Source organism: Triticum urartu, chromosome 3 (genome assembly GCF_003073215.2).
Source record: "Triticum urartu cultivar G1812 chromosome 3, Tu2.1, whole genome shotgun sequence".
Lineage (NCBI taxonomy): Eukaryota > Viridiplantae > Streptophyta > Magnoliopsida > Poales > Poaceae > Triticum > Triticum urartu.
The window spans coordinates 93064301-93078677 of NC_053024.1; the positions used below are offsets into that span (position 1 = coordinate 93064301).

General features: G+C 45.0%; 2 protein-coding genes across 2 annotated transcripts; one reads left to right on the forward strand and one right to left on the reverse strand.

Annotated features, from left to right (window-relative positions):
• Positions 1 to 1228: 1228 nt before the first annotated feature.
• Positions 1229 to 2631, forward strand: LOC125548050. Its single transcript, XM_048711745.1, has 2 exons — positions 1229 to 1511; positions 1640 to 2631. The coding sequence occupies exons 1-2, from the start codon at positions 1355 to 1357 to the stop codon at positions 2365 to 2367; spliced, it is 885 nt and encodes a 294-aa protein (XP_048567702.1). The 5' UTR covers positions 1229 to 1354; the 3' UTR covers positions 2368 to 2631.
• A 2007-nt stretch (positions 2632 to 4638) lies between these two features.
• On the reverse strand, positions 4639 to 10014 carry LOC125543055. The gene is made up of 5 exons (XM_048706300.1): positions 9575 to 10014; positions 7997 to 8150; positions 6919 to 7139; positions 5102 to 5275; positions 4639 to 4993 (listed from the first exon to the last, which is right to left on the reverse strand). Exons 1-5 carry the CDS (start codon positions 9764 to 9766, stop codon positions 4907 to 4909), a joined length of 828 nt encoding a protein of 275 aa, XP_048562257.1. The 5' UTR covers positions 9767 to 10014; the 3' UTR covers positions 4639 to 4906.
• Between the last annotated feature and the right edge of the window lie 4363 nt (positions 10015 to 14377).

Sequence of the window (14377 nt, forward strand, 5' to 3'; positions counted from 1 at the left end):
ATTGAACGACTGTCCCCACCGTCAGGCTCTGTCATCATCACTGTCCACGTCGTACCGCTTTAGAAAGCAATTGGAGTCCAGCTGTCTCTCCATGAAGAGAGATGCCTTGACCTCAACGCTAGAACCACTGGCATGCCTGTTCATCAGCTTGGATGTGACTGTTGAGCGACTATACTGATATCGAGATACAAGAGCGACGTCCCATGTAGCAAGCATGCACTCCAACAACAGGGTCCAAACATAACGCTATATGTGTAGGGTGCGAGTCGAGATAGTGAAAGGATATTAAATCTTTTAACATTTTATAATATAATATTAAATCTAGTTTATAATAGATCAATAGAACGTTGGATACAAGTAGATGCAAGGTAATTGAGCGGACCCTAAACAAAGATGCAACTGCAAACGGCTATATGTCTTAAAATTATTATCAAAGTCGCAACTAAATTTGTCACGGTTACACCATCATAGCTCTTTCCCACAATTGACAACATCAAGATAAATCCAGTCAAACCACGAAGTACCTACCTGCAACTATAGAGGAAGAAATCTCAACAAATCATAACAGTAGTAGACCGTCGCGTACATGAAGGTTGGCAATCGCGTCAAGCATACCAGCGATGGGGCCGCCAAATCAAGAAGATAGTGTTACAGTTGTTGATGCGCATGAAAACACGCGACCTGGAGCACAAATAACCAACCAACTTTTCATAAAGAGTAACCGGGACACAAAAACTCTGGAGCTCCTCAGCAACGCAACACCAATAAAAACGATTGGAGTTGAAGGACTTTTATTCAAAATGACATTGATAGCATTGTTAGAGCAACATCACTAAGACACAAAACTTGCTACACAAAGGGTGAGAGACAAGGGGAATCCCCTTCCCTTCGCCTCACGGTGTCGGAGCAGCGGCTGAAAGCAAAGGGGAGAGGAGATTGATTTTGTGGCAGCTAGGGTTTCTCCACAATGAAGGTTTTATGTCACACACAATCAGTCAATCACTTAGCCTTTCACAGTATGGTCTTATGAACATCTTGTGTTCATGAACCGCAGAAATCTATGAATCTATTGTTCACGTTCCTCTTTTCGTATCCGGTCACAAGTTCCTGTTCAGTAAAATACGCAGTGGAACATCAATCCTCAGCTCTGTTGATCTGTGACTGTTGGATCTCAATCTAACGGTCAGCGATCGCGCCTGAAGCGCTGATCGACAAGTTGCTCCCCCGGCGTTCAGCGCCGACGGGACGGGTCTCGGCCGAGCACCTTCAAACTCGCCTCCTCCACCAGCGCACCCAACAGAAGCCACCTTCCCACCCCCAGTCTCCGCAGGTCACACGCACCCACCGCGCTGCAATGCCGTTCCTGAGCCCCCTCCCGGGCGACGACGCCGACGACTACTACTACGGCTACGACGCCGGGTACCGCCGCGGCGGCGGCAGCGGCACCGGCGGGAAGAGCGCCAAGAAGGACAAGGGCATCTTCTCCTGCCTCCCCTGCTTCGCCCCCTTCTGTAATTGCTTCCCCTCCCTTTCTTGTCCAAGAAGGATTTCATGGCGGCTCTCTTCTAGTCCATGGCGCCGATTTCTTGGCTTTCTTGCTTCGCTGATTCGTGCCTCTTTCTCGTTTCTTTCCGACCAGCGCCCGGGGCGGTGGACCCGATGGCGCACCGCCGCCTCCTCTCCTCCGACTCCAGCGACAGCGACAACGTCGCCGCCACCGACATCACCGCCGATCTCGCCCGCCTCCGCCTGCGCTACTCCCGCCTCGCCGCCGGCCCGCCCGTCCGCCCGCGCGACGTCCCCGCCCTCGTCGCCCGCACGGACGACCCGCCGCTCGCCGTCGCCGCGCTCTCCTGGCTCGGCGGCGACCTGCGCCCGTCCTGCATCCTCGCCCTCCTCCCGGCGCTGTTCCCGTCCCTGCGAACAAGCGAGTCCGAGGGCGACCTCTTCCTCCCCTCCAACGAGCGCCAGTCGCATGCGCTCTCCGCCGCCAGGCGCCGCCTCCAGGCCCGCGAGGCCGCGCTGGACGGCGAGGTGGCCGAGTACCAGTCCACCTACGCCATGAAGCTGGCGTGCGAGAAGACCAAGGAGGGGTTCGCCGAGACGGCGGCCGAGGAGGTGTGCAAGATGGCGCGCGCCGCGCGGCGCGCCGACAAGTTGCGGTGGCGCGCCGTGGAGGCCGCCGTGAAGGAGGTGCTCACGCCGGCGCAGGCCAAGGAGTTCCTCAAGGCCGTCGAGGACGTGTCCGGCAAGGCCGGGCGGCACGGCGCGAGGTGGCAGGCGCGCGCTGGGCCCCTCTCGGTGCCCGCCGAGGCGTTCGAGCGCATGCGTACCAATGCCAGAGCAGCCGCAGATGATGCGTGGTGACCGGACCTCGCCATGGCCTGCTTCTTTGACGATGACTGAAGCCTGTTGGGATAGTTTCGTCGATGAATCTCTCTGCAGCTAATGCTGAAGAGAAAGCTGCTGCAGATTCATGGTGAGCTTCAGATGGTTTTACTTTCAACAAGGGCATTGTATCTGAATCTGTGAACCGACAGCAGTTGTGTGAACCATCGTGAAATCGTGTTAATCGACGTAATATGCTCCTTTTGCCACTTTGAAGGAATATGCTCATAGTAGTTTTGTGAATTGCAGTGTTTCTATCTCGCTTTTTTTTCATGATAATGATAATACTAGTCTTATTAATAAAGTAAAAATTTTATTACAAGCCACACAAACACCGACATCACAGGACTGAAAAGATAGGATAATCCTACGCAAAAAACCGATGCATGTCCCTCTTCACCAGGAAAAAGAAGACAAATCACCTCTTCATCCAAACTGGACGTGGCTCCATCGCTGATCAACAGCTTTACGAACCTCCAAAGTAGTTTGCCTCAAGCAAAACCATTGCCGTTGAAAGAATCAGATCAGGGCAACGTGTCCCCAGACATGCTATCGAACTCCAGAACTGACATCCCCCGCATGACTACGACGTCGGAGAAGGAAGCCAAAACTGCCATCCTCCAATCACCAACCCAACACAGGATGCACCTTCTTCCAGCTATCACCTGCATAGACAACCGTCTGCGCGTACTCCAAGACGTCAAAACCTCCCCGCTCCATCGTGACGTCGGAGACAACGCCACAGTAAGATGGACAGAGCAAAAGGGGAGACACACATGAAAGGGTCGCTGTCGCTGCCTCGCCAACACCATCCATGAACACTAATGCTGCTGATATGAAGGATCGACAAACACGTGATGCCATCAACTTCGAGACGCCGCCATGAAAGACACCGCCGGTGTGAGAGTGGGGCTGAGGCAGATTTATTCGCTCGGGCGCTGCTCCCACCACCCCAACGGCTCACCACGACCTACAAAACGATACCCTAACTACAGAGCAGAGGGAGAGGGGACCGGCCCTGGCTGGTGTAGATCGAAGGTAGAGGATCGCCTCCCTAGTCACCTTCATGAGGTGGCGGCTAGGTTAGGGAAAACTGCGTCATGGTTCTATCTCTCTGACACCTTGAGGAAATACGGGAATAGTTACAACCAAATCAAAAGACTATCAAAATGTGCATTTGTAGAAAGTTTGGATATGCTAGTGAATATTAAACCTTGCCAGCTCTTATTAGTGATGCTAAGACCATCTACAATTAGGATGTGCTAATTTAAATCCCTATATGTCCATGAACATGTGTCACCTGTCAAGTTTCTGCGTCCACAGCCGCCCCCTCATGTGGAAACTCTAAATCCATGCAATACATGCAACGTGAAAGTAGCATAACGTACATCAACATATACGTAGCATTCAAAGAACCGAACATGGCAAGTTCAATATAAACAAAAGCATTCAAAGGACATGAAATTTGGAGCGGCTTTTTTCTGTTTCTCACTGATCATCGTCAACCTTGCTGCACAGATGCCTGTCATGTTCGCCGCCACCGCCGGTGTTGTTTCTCTCGGACTCCGCACTTCTCCTCCCCGCCCTCTGCCTCAGCACCCTCCTCCTCGTCCCTTCTCGCGGACTTCCCGTGCAACAAATGATGCTAGTGTCGCCGATGGAATCATGTGTAGCTGCTGCCACTCCGTGCGTGTCGGACGCGACCCATGTGTAGATTTGAACTTTTAATTGTCTAATGCATGCAACCAAACACCGTGTAGTACATCAGCCCAGCCAAGGCAGGCCACCAAACACCAGGGAAAGATTGCTTTCCTGATGCAGCCTATCAAACTACTCCCCCGGTTCCTAAATATAAGTCTTTTTAGAGATTCCACTATAGACTACGTATGGAGCAAAATGAGTGAATCTACACTCTAAAATATGTGTATATACATCTGCATGTAGTTTGTAGTGAAATTTCTAAAAAGACTTGCATTTAGGAACGGAAGGGAGTACATGCAGAACAATTACTTACCATGCATTTACTCAACAGGCTCAACAGATTCACGTTGTCGCCCGACAGCTACATATACTTGAATAACTTAAAAACAAGACAAGTAAACAACGCACCACACTTGAATAACTTGTGCAGCATGCAACAGTTATATGATGAACACTATACAGTAATAAAGCCACACATTCCTTGTCACAGGATGAGCAAAACTGAACATTTTGCAATCACGGCACAGAATGAAAAACCGCACATCTGTGTAAAAATCAAATGTGTTTTTCTCCTTTCTTTTAAACTTCATCACATTATGTCTGTTCTTAAACAACAGCACGACTCATGCTGGGCTGACCGGGAGGGCAATCAGCACACTATACAGAGGTACAAAGGTATACATCACCATATATCAAAGCTATCGTATCACTTGCCTATAATATCTTGAGTATAGGTGATATATGTTGAACATAGCCTCTCGCAACAAGACCTGCAACTTGTCCTCATGCTATGGAAACCTTGTATTGGCTTCTGGTTTCACAAAATGTCCCGATGAAAGTGCCCTGGAATCGAGTTACCCTGCTGAGATTGTCTGAGGTGCATGGACAAGGCGTAGTTGTTTATCTGTACACAAGTGGAAAGAAACAAAAATATCATTTACCACAACCGTGTTCCCAAGGTACATCAGAGGCATGATAAAAAGGGAATAGCAGAGCAGTAAGAATACTGAACCTCAAGATTCCTAATTTGTTCCCGGTACTGCATAACCAACTGCTTTAGTTGTTGAAGCTCCTGGTTTCTCTCTTCATGCTCCTTTTGGCGTTCATGTTGAATTGCCACGGCTTTCTTAAGAATAGTATTTTCTTTAATGACGGCTTCAAATTGTTCCTTGTACAACAAAATTTCCTGTTTGAAAAGCAAGAATTTCTCAGGGAGAGCACAAAATCAATCAAATTCTAATTTTGCTTCACATACTTACAATAGCAAACATACTATGTAAACCTACTTTATGTTTTAAACCACCATACATTGATATATTTTATTCATATTCGTAATGGGGCTGTAATAGCAGAACACTATAGCTATGTCAGCTATCACGGAAGCTATTTACAATAGTGTTTTTATAGGAATAGCGCTTTTATAGGAAAAAGATAAAAGTAAGTGCCTAACCAAAAACACTAGCCAGGTAAGGACTAAAGAGGATCCATCATTTAACTAATTGGATCAATGATTCTTTTTCTGGTTGCAACATCATGAGTGTCGGTGAGAGTCGTCTTGAAGTAGTCGCCAACCGGCCTATGCTCCAAGATAAAACAACCACCCAAGATAGATTGGATGCTACATTGTTAGGATTTCTAATTTATTTTATTTATATATGTGGTCGTTTTGGATTAAATTTATGTGTACAAATGATTGCATGATGTTTACCACTCAATATGGTCGTTTTTGGACCATGCACACTTGCTATAGCTTTAGCTATAGCGGTCGTAGCTAGGATAGCGGTACAACGTGCCATAGCTTCGCTTTTAGTCTCCTAAAAAGGTATGAAATCAAAGATTTGGCTGCGCACTTGAATTTCTTCCATCATGTTTACCACTCAATATTTTTAACTAAATTACGTACATGATCAAATAACCTACGAGCACAACAGGTAGTACCTCCTTTAGGGCTTAGAAGGCTTGCACGTATTTTGAGGTCAGCTTTGACCATAAATTTGACTAACAAAAAACTCGTGTTAATTATATGTCGTAAGTATTACCATTGAATTTGTATTCAGTATTCGAAAGAAGTTTCCATAGTGTAATTTTTATGGCACACAATTCATATATTCTTGGTCTAACTGATGGTGAAAATAATCTTAAAATACATACAGGCCTTGTAAACCCAAAAGGAGGAAGTATTACCCTGTAGAAGTGAACAAAACCACCAACAATAACAACAACAAAGCCTTTCATTCCCAAACAAGTTAGGATAGGCTAGAGTTGAAACCCATAAGATCTCGAAACCAAGTCATTGTTCTGGCGCGTGGATAGCTAACTTCCACGCACCCCTATCCACGGCTAGTTCTTTGGTGATATAAATAGACCATCGTATGAAAATGCTATGGTTTGATATCTAGCAATCACTAGTAAATAAATTACAACAAAGAAAACAAGGAGAAGGTAATTTAAACAAACAAACTGTGGAAATAAGGGAGCAAGTCCCTGGAATAGTACATTTCAGAAAGCGGAAGTTTGATGCAAAGTACATTTTTGGAAGTCATTAGTTCATTACTGATATGTGACACATCATGGAAGTCCTCGTTACTGACAAGATTTCTACAAGGCATGGACCTATACAAACCATCAGTTGCCAATACTTGGCCCTCAAGCCACTTATAGAGTGTCCGACCAGTCACTGGAATCAAGCTACAAGCACAAACTTATATTGCTCGAGAAGCCAAAATCAAAGGACAAGGATAAAAGCACAAAACCCATAACAAGTATCAAAAATCAGACAGGTAACAAGCAGGCAAGTTCCGAAGTGCTTTGGGAGGGGTATTCAACTACCTTCTGATATTTCTGCATTGCTTCTGTATGGATACAAGAGGACGTGGACTTGTCATAAGCCTCCAGTACTCTTGACGCACGAACCTTTGCATCATCTGAATTAGAGGCACTTGCCATCTCATTCATAAGAATCTCAACCCATTGGGTGATACCTGATTGAAGGTTCTCTGCACCGGGAACACTTCCTATGGGTGCTGGAACTTCATTACATTCTACAATACCTGTAGCATAAAGCAAGATAGCTGTCATTATTAAGATCATCGCTTTTATGAATAAGATATCTCCAAATTAATCTAATCAAAACATAAAACATGGATGCACGATTCTCACAGCTGAATAAATCATTATGTAAACCATTTGTTATCTAAAGCATGCTACTTGCATTAAACAGGGTGTTTTTACTTAGCACAAGACATTGTTGAAAAAACATATACAGTTACGTGGTCATTTTAGTAAATTCCTTAAAATAACAGAAGCCTTAAAGCCACGTAAATATGAACAGAAGAAGTACCGAGGTAGAATGCGATATAGCATTAAAAGGACAGACCCAGTGCTAGAAGCTCCCACACCAGGGGAGGTCTGGGAAGGATTATACGAGGCAAGACCTACCATGCATAGTGCAAATGTGCAATGCAGAGAGGCTGCGTAAACCCAAGACCTTGCACAAGGGGGGGAGTACTTCACCAAAGTGATAGAATGTAATAGCATTGCATTACATTAAATATTTCAACCAATTTCACATATACGTGGAGCTCTCCTGCTGGAAAAACAATGCTGGGACAAGCTAGAAGAGTGGATACTAACATAGTAACTGACAATGATAACTGACAGAAGAAAATGCTTGACCACAAGTGTGGTAAAATCTACCAATGCCAAGAGGAAGCAAATCTAATTCAAAACAACAAAGATTACGGTGTCCAGGCATCACTACAGGCGGAGCTTAGTGCTTAGGGAGTGTAAAGAATTGTTTTTCCTCTATTAATGCATCAAGACGCAAAGCTTTTCGCATTACTTGGTTTTCTTTCAGATTAAGTGGTGTCAACATCACATAAAGGATCAGACTACAATGAAAGACTACCTTCATTGGGCACTTGAACCTCAGTAGACATTTCATTGGGAGATTGATACACGGGATCCACATTATATTCTGTGGGTTCTAAGTGTAGAGGAAGTAAATACTTCATCGCTGAATCCAAATTGTTTTCACATTCTTCCAGAGCCTTTTCAATGAACTGAAATGAGAAAAGCTTCCATAAGGCTTCAAATAGTGAGTAGGTTTAGTTGCCAAAGCCAATAAGCCCTCAAAAGTGACATACTTATACCACTTTAGCAAACTACATCTAACATGTCAATAAGCAAATGTGACAATTCCAATGTTCAAAAAAGCGGAAAGCCTAAGTGAAGCGGAAGGGCACAGATTAGAGCATGCTCAAGCGTTTTTTTTTTAAATTGGCCTGATTTTTACTGTTATTGAATAATATGCACAGGAAAATAGGAAACATAGCACATAGGTAAATATTACCATTACACCGTAGCAAATACACATCAGGTTCACACAGCAAGCAAAATAACAACTAAAATGCGGTTTAGTTCAAATAGACATAGCTTAATAGAGATGATGTGGCCAGAATCTGAAGGAAATAGTTCCAGAACAGACACTAATAATAAGATAAATGGCATATTGCCACTATTGCGCAAGCAGCCAAGCAGAAGTAGTTCAAAAACAGCCAAATTCTGGCCAATAAAAAAAAACTTAATCTACCGCTTAGTGCCAGAGCGAAGTGTTTTGCCATTGCTCAGCGCTTAAGCCTGGCTTAAAAACGCTTTCTTGAACACTGGAGAATTCAATAAAAGGGTAAGAATATCTAGCTATGGCAGGCTGACATTACCACTTCTTAACAATTACGAAAAGTTGAAGAATTAGAGGATAGCATCCCATGTAAGCTAACAAGACAACACATGACATGACTACAAAATCAAACAATGGCATCCTATCTAAGCCAAGAAACACAGTAAGTGGCATAACACTAGGTACAAAACAGGCGAAGAAGAAGACAACTAACCAACAGGGATTTGTAATGGTACCGGTTAGCATGTTCCTCCAACCAAGACAAGGCTGTCGGTGCCACGTTATTATTTGTTAGAACTGCCAGCTGCTCATATTCGCAACAAATATATTTGAAAAGGGCAGACCGGTGCAAGTAGCTCCCGCTTGCGCAGGGTCGGACAACAAATATATTTCTTACTAAAATTTCCCACAATGCATAATGCAGAAAATATCTAGGCACACATATCCTACCTCCATTTCAGCATAAAATGATCACAAACAACAAGTTCAACAATTAACAAGGGCACACAATTACTAAAAGCACAAGCTAAAACAAACTATCTTGTTCCGGCAACTCCATCTAACCTTGTCAATGGGAACTTAGCACCCACTCCCAGGGGGCTGGAAAGCATGCCACGCTTGTTCACGACGGCTACAGCGGCGCGTGGGAACTCTTGCTCCTTGCACAGCCACATCAGCGAGAGCTACTACTTATTTCAAGTGAAAGAACAGATTTACATCACACGAAACGTTTCCTCTCGCAATCAATCCAAACAAGGAAGCATAACCATGTCCGCTTTGGAATGGATTCGAGCAGGGTGGGATCACCTCAAGCCTCACGGAAGGGAACCGCGCGCGGATCACGGCCACCAGGTCGGAGTCGACGACGCCCCGCGGCTTGGGGCTGCCGCCGTCCGCGAGGAAGCGTGCGCGCTTGGAGAGCGGCGAGGACGACGCCTCCGCGTGGGAGCGTTCCTCGGAGAAGGAGGACGCCCGCTTCCGGCACATGGACGCGGACATCGCCGCCAATGCCGCGCGGGCCGCGGGCCTCTCCCGCTGCTGCTCCTTCTCGCCTCCTTGCTCCTCTTGCCGCCCGCCGCCGCCTCACTCGCGAGGTGAAGGGCGTTGTGGTTAGGGTTTCGTGGGAGGGCGGCGAGGATTTGTACGGGTGCCGAGGGGGTCGGCGCTCGAGGGTAGTGTGGGGAGGCCGGAGGAAAAGGCTGGGACGGGACGACTCGGGCAGGGAAGGGAGACGTTTGGGCGGGCAGGCCGATGGCCCGTGCTGTGCTTTGCTTGCTTCGGGTGGCCTGAGGATCCGACGCGAGGCCAGGGTTCCACGCGTCAACCGCCACACACCTTGCATTTTTTTCCCGACGGAGATAGGGTTTCGTATTAATTAACCTGAATTAAGACAATCCAGTTCACGCAGTTTCACGTCTCTTTTGGTTCATAGGATAGGATTATCGTAGGAATAGAAATTTTGTAGGAAATGAGATAACATGTATCTCAAATTCTATGAGTAGAAATAGGAAACGAGATGTCATTTGGTTGACACCAAAGAAATTTTTCCATTAAGTCTGAATAGGAATCCATTCCTATGAACCAAAGGGCTTTATAGGAAAAAAATTCTATAAGAATCCTATCATGTACAATTCCTATGAAATTCCTCCAAACTAAAGGAGTACACAATGTCTCGAAATCCGATTGTAACCATACGACCATCTGAATCTAGTGCGAACCAATCTATGGTTGGATGGTTAGAGGCAGTGGCGGAGCTTGAGATGAAATTATGAAGGGGCATGGACTGAGGGGGGGGGGGCAAACATGATTGCTTTAGGCTGATTTTAGTCAAAAATTAAACCAAATATTAAGGCATACTAGGTGGTACCTCGCGCGTTGTTGCGGGATATTCTAGATGAGAGCCGGTGCAATGATAAATGTTGACATTGTGAAAGCAAACATATATTTGCTATGCCTTAAGGCTTGCTGCAACATTTTGACAATTTTTTAATCATATTTTGTACGGGTGCCGAGGGGGTCGGCGCTCGAGGGTAGTGTGGGGAGGCCGGAGGAAAAGGCTGGGACGGGACGACTCGGGCAGGGAAGGGAGACGTTTGGGCGGGCAGGCCGATGGCCCGTGCTGTGCTTTGCTTGCTTCGGGTGGCCTGAGGATCCGACGCGAGGCCAGGGTTCCACGCGTCAACCGCCACACACCTTGCATTTTTTTCCCGACGGAGATAGGGTTTCGTATTAATTAACCTGAATTAAGACAATCCAGTTCACGCAGTTTCACGTCTCTTTTGGTTCATAGGATAGGATTATCGTAGGAATAGAAATTTTGTAGGAAATGAGATAACATGTATCTCAAATTCTATGAGTAGAAATAGGAAACGAGATGTCATTTGGTTGACACCAAAGAAATTTTTCCATTAAGTCTGAATAGGAATCCATTCCTATGAACCAAAGGGCTTTATAGGAAAAAAATTCTATAAGAATCCTATCATGTACAATTCCTATGAAATTCCTCCAAACTAAAGGAGTACACAATGTCTCGAAATCCGATTGTAACCATACGACCATCTGAATCTAGTGCGAACCAATCTATGGTTGGATGGTTAGAGGCAGTGGCGGAGCTTGAGATGAAATTATGAAGGGGCATGGACTGAGGGGGGGGGGGCAAACATGATTGCTTTAGGCTGATTTTAGTCAAAAATTAAACCAAATATTAAGGCATACTAGGTGGTACCTCGCGCGTTGTTGCGGGATATTCTAGATGAGAGCCGGTGCAATGATAAATGTTGACATTGTGAAAGCAAACATATATTTGCTATGCCTTAAGGCTTGCTGCAACATTTTGACAATTTTTTAATCATATCGATGTAATCAATATTTTGGAAGCAATTTCATTCAAAATTTTGATATGGTCTGTCTTTATTTTTGTACTATTTGCACATGTAATAGGAAAATAGTATATATTGACAACAATTATAGTAAAATCTACATAATCATCCCAATAAAGTGGATAGAAGCGCATATATACTTCACAATTCAGATTTGCTCAGTTTTATACTAATGCAATTCAGCCCATTTATAGTTGCATAAGCTGAATCCATAATACATGCATATGATCATCCTGAAGTAGTACAAATAATAGTTAGAATGGATTACAATTTAAGCAACAATATATAAATTTAAATAGAAGTGTGGTTCTTTGCTGCTTGCATGCATGCTTGACGATAGCAACCCATATATACCTCTTGTATATGATACTGGCAGATCCATAGGCAGAACCCGCAGTGATGGATTACATGAAACATTAACCTGTAACGCCCTCGATGCGGCTATATCTTCCACGTGTCGAAGCACGACTTAGAGGCATAACCGCATTGAAAGCAATGTCGCAAGTGAGGTAATCTTCACACAACCCATGTAATGCATAAGGGAAAGAGATACATAGTTGGCTTACAATCGCCGCTTCACACAATACATGAATAAAGCATTACAACATCCAAATACAATCAAGGTCCGACTACGGGACCAAAATAAAAGAAGAACCCCCAAATGTGACAAGGTCCCCGATCGACCCCAACTGGGCTCCACTACTGATCAACTAGAACGAAACAACAAAAAGGACAAGATCTTCATCGAGCTCCTCCTTGAGCTTAGTTGAGTCATCTGCACGGTTCAACGGCACCTGCAAGCTGGTTTTGGAAGTATCTGTGAGTCATGGGGACTCAGCAATCTCGCACCCTCGCGATCAAGACTATTTAAGCTTATGGGTAAGGTAAAGGTATGAGGTGGAGCTGCAGCAAGCGACTAGCATATTTGGTGGCTAACATACGCAAATGAGAGCGAGAAGAGAAGGCAAAGCACGACCGAGAAACTATGATCAAGAAGTGATCCTAGAACAACCTACGTCAAGCATAACTCCAACACCGTGTTCACTTCCCGGACTCCGCCGGAAAGAGACCATCACGGTAACACACGCGGTTGATGCATTTTAATTAAGGTCAACTTCAGGTTTTCTACAACCGGACATTAACAAATTCCCATCTGCCCATAACCGCGGGCACGGCTTTCGGAAGTTCAAATCCCTGCAGGGGTGTCCCAACTTAGCCCATCACAAGCTCTCACGGTCAACGAAGGATATTCCTTCTAGCGGGAAGACCCGATCAGACTCGGAATCCCGGTTACAAGACATTTCGACAGGGTAAAACTAAACCAGCAACACCACCCGAATGTGACGACAAATCCCGATAAGAGCTGCACATATCTCTTTCTCGGGGCACACTCAGATTGTCCAAACTTCCGGTAGGCCCAGAGTTGCCCCTGGTGGCCACCGGCGGCTGACAGTTTGGACCAACACTCAGAGGAGCACTGGCCCGGGGGGGTAAAATAATGATGACCCTTGAGTCTGCAGAACCCAAGGGAAAGAAAAGGCTAGGTGGAAAATGGTAGGTTGGGCATTGCTGGAGGAGTTTTATTCAAGGCGAACTGTCAAGGGGTTCCCATTATTACCCAACCGCGTAAGGAACGCAAAATCCGGGAACATAACACCGATATGACGGAAACTAGGGCGGCAAGAGTGGAACAAAACACCAGGCATAAGGCCGAGCCTTCCACCCTTTACCAAGTATATAGATGCATTAATTAAATAAGAGATATTGTGATATCCCAACAAGTAAACATGTTCCATCAAGGAACAACATCTCCATGTTCCAACAAGGAACAAACTTCAATCTTCACCTGCAACTAACAATGCTATAAGAGGGGCTGAGCAAAGCGGTAACATAGCCAAACAACGGTTTGCTAGGACAAGATGGGTTAGAGGCTCGGTTTAACAATATGGGAGGCATGATAAGCAAGTGGTAGGTATCGCAATATAGGCATAGCAAAAGAGCGAGCAACTAAGCAAGCAAAGATAGAAGTGATTTCGAGGGTATGATCATCTTGCCTGAAATCCCGCAAGGAAGAAGAACGAGTCCATGAAGAAGATAAACGGACGTAGTCGAACGAATCCTCACACAAATGACGTTATCGGAACCAACCCGAAGAAGCAACACCGGAAAGAAGCAAACAACATAGTAAACAACCAACACATCAACATGGCATGATGCACAATCGAGTATGATGCATGTCCGGTTTAATGAAGCATGGCATGGCAAAGTGCACAAACAATACTACAAATTAAGTGGAGCTCATTATGCAACGGAGTTACATATTGACGGAACACCACATTAATTTTTTAGTTCAATCTCGTTTATGTACCCAACAAAATTAAATGTTGATTAACCATGGCAAGAGGGTGAAGCAAAGTAAAACTACCTATCAAGTCAAGGTTAAATGAGGCCGGAAGCAACGAACAACAAATCCGGAAACTCCTCATGTGCATAAACTATATTTGGTACTGTTCTACCCTAAACACAATTTTAGGGTAGTTAAACATGCAAAGTAAAGCCATCATGATAATCTAGGCATTTTTCCACCCCATTTACATATAAAGTTTATTAAATTTTGAGTTACGGTTATTTAGTTATGAATTAAACCATTTTAGCAAGTTATTTAAGCAAATTTAAACAAACAACATATTAAACATTTTAAACATGGATGAAAAAGACATATCATGAAACT

Coding starts and splice junctions, on each gene's coding strand:
- LOC125548050 (XM_048711745.1), top strand. CDS start 1,355: ATGCCGTTCCTGAGCCCCCTCCCGGGCGACGACGCCGACGACTACTAC. Junction 1,512..1,639: donor CCCCTGCTTCGCCCCCTTCT/GTAATTGCTTCC, acceptor CTTTCCGACCAG/CGCCCGGGGCGGTGGACCCG.
- LOC125543055 (XM_048706300.1), bottom strand. CDS start 9,766: ATGTCCGCGTCCATGTGCCGGAAGCGGGCGTCCTCCTTCTCCGAGGAA. Junction 8,151..9,574: donor TCCCTTCCGTGAGGCTTGAG/GTGATCCCACCC, acceptor TTCTCATTTCAG/TTCATTGAAAAGGCTCTGGA. Junction 4,994..5,101: donor AACAAATTAGGAATCTTGAG/GTTCAGTATTCT, acceptor ACTTGTGTACAG/ATAAACAACTACGCCTTGTC.